General features: G+C 54.0%; 1 protein-coding gene across 1 annotated transcript in view; it reads right to left on the minus strand.

Annotated features, from left to right (window-relative positions):
• Positions 1–182: 182 nt before the first annotated feature.
• The window catches only part of LOC118382809 (nuclear receptor coactivator 2-like), a 248,574-nt gene continuing 246,665 nt past the window's right edge, over positions 183–2,091 (minus strand). The window contains exon 20 of the mRNA XM_052484032.1: positions 183–336. Coding sequence (XP_052339992.1) covers positions 197–336 — 140 coding nt within the window. The 3' untranslated portion in view covers positions 183–196. The remainder of the gene's footprint in view (positions 337–2,091) is intronic.

A 2,091-nucleotide genomic window follows, 5' to 3' on the forward strand; every position in this document is an offset into this window, starting at 1 on the left:
CTCCCATCTCCCTCTCCCCATCTCCCACTCTCCATCTCCCCCTCTCCATCTCCCTCATCTCCCCCTCTCCATCTCCCCCTCTTCCCCCTCTCCATCTCCCCCTCTCCCCCATCTCCCCCTCTCCATCTCCCTCATCTCTCCCTCTCCACCTCTCACCTGTTCCTCCCATGTTCCCTGCGGGGGCCAACCGTTTATGTCAGGCAAGCCCTGGAATGCGGCATTGCCCTGGCTCTGCTGTTGCATTATGGGAGACTGGGCGTGGCCATCCTGGGGACAGCAGGGGACTCTGGGGCGTGGTGGGTCCTCCAAACCCTCCGTCAGGCTGCTGGGACATACCTGGTGGGGTTAGAGGTCAGGGGTCAGGGTTAAACGACATACAGCTCTGATCACCATGAGTGTTGTAACAATACATTGAATTAATAACACACTTTTTCTTGAGAGACAAAAATCGCAAAGTGCTGGAGCGCTACTTTGGAATATGTTTTCAAACTGCCCTGTATAAAAGGTGTACACTAGTAATCTAAAGGTGAAGTTAGCAGTTACAGATATAATTAATTATTATAGAGTACATACAGGCACAAACACACAAAGCCCATAACACACACAGGAAACAGAAAACAACTAATGACTGAAACAGACCAATCACATCAGATATTATCTGCTGACCTTATTACGCGTTTAAACACAACGTCAAAAACAGTTATGATTAAGGTCATGTGATAAGGGTGTAGGGTGTAGGGTGTAGGGTGTAGGGTGTGTGCAGGCATTAAAGAGGGAGGAGGACTACACGCAGGTTAGTGTGTCCCAAATTAAAACATATTCCTTCCACTATGGAGGCAATAGGGTACCATTGTGTGAGCAGTCAAAAGATGGGTAGGGAGAGGAGGAAGAGAGGATGAGGGAGACTGGAGAGAGAGGGAAGAGGGGTGGTGAGAGAGGAAGAGAGGATGAGGGAGACTGAGAGAGAGGGAAGAGGGGTGGTGAGAGAGGGAAGAGAGGATGAGGGAGACTGGAGAGAGAGGGAAGAGGGGTGGTGAGAGAGGGAAGAGGACGAGGGAGACTGGAGAGGGAAGAGGGGTGGTGAGAGAGGGAAGAGAGGACGAGGGAGACTGGAGAGAGAGGGAAGAGGGGTAGTGAGAGGAGGGAAGAGGACGAGGGAGACTGGAGAGAGAGACAGGGAAGAGGGGTATGAAGAGAGGGAAGAGAGGACGAGAGAGACTGGAGAGAGAGGAAAGAGGGAAGAGGGGAAGTGAGAGAGGTAAGAGAGGATGAGGAGACTGGAGAGAGAGGGGAAGAGGGGTATGAAGAGAGGGAAGAGAGGACGAGGGAGACTGGAGAGAGAGAGGGAAGAGGGGTAGGGAGAGGAGGAACGAGAGGACGAGGGAGACTGGAGAGAGAGAGGGAAGAGGGGTATGAAGAGAGGGAAGAGAGGACGAGGGAGACTGGAGAGAGAGAGGGAAGAGGGGTATGAAGAGAGGGAAGAGAGGACGAGGGAGACTGGAGAGAGAGAGGGAAGAGGGGTATGAAGAGAGGGAAGAGAGGACGAGGGAGACTGGAGAGAGAGAGGGAAGAGGGGTAGGGAGAGAGGGAAGAGAGGACGAGGGAGACTGGAGAGAGAGAGGGAAGAGGGGTATGAAGAGAGGGAAGAGAGGACGAGGGAGACTGGAGAGAGAGAGGGAAGAGGGGTAGGGAGAGGAGGAACGAGAGGACGAGGGAGACTGGAGAGAGAGACAGGGAAGAGGGGTATGAAGAGAGGGAAGAGAGGACGAGGGAGACTGGAGAGAGAGAGGGAAGAGGGGTAGGGAGAGGAGGAACGAGAGGACGAGGGAGACTGGAGAGAGAGACAGGGAAGAGAGGTATGAAGAGAGGGAAGAGAGGACGAGGGAGACTGGAGAGAGAGGGAAGAGGGGTAGGGGAGAGGGAAGAGAGGACGAGGGAGACTGGAGAGAGAGACAGGGAAGAGGGGTATGAAGAGAGGGAAGAGAGGACGAGGGAGACTGGAGAGAGAGGGAAGAGGGGTGGTGAGAGAGGGAAGAGAGGATGAGGGAGACTGGAGAGAGAGACAGGGAAGAGGGGTATGAAGAGAGGGAA

The sequence above is a fragment of the Oncorhynchus keta genome, chromosome 28, assembly GCF_023373465.1.
Source record: "Oncorhynchus keta strain PuntledgeMale-10-30-2019 chromosome 28, Oket_V2, whole genome shotgun sequence".
Classification (NCBI taxonomy): domain Eukaryota; kingdom Metazoa; phylum Chordata; class Actinopteri; order Salmoniformes; family Salmonidae; genus Oncorhynchus; species Oncorhynchus keta.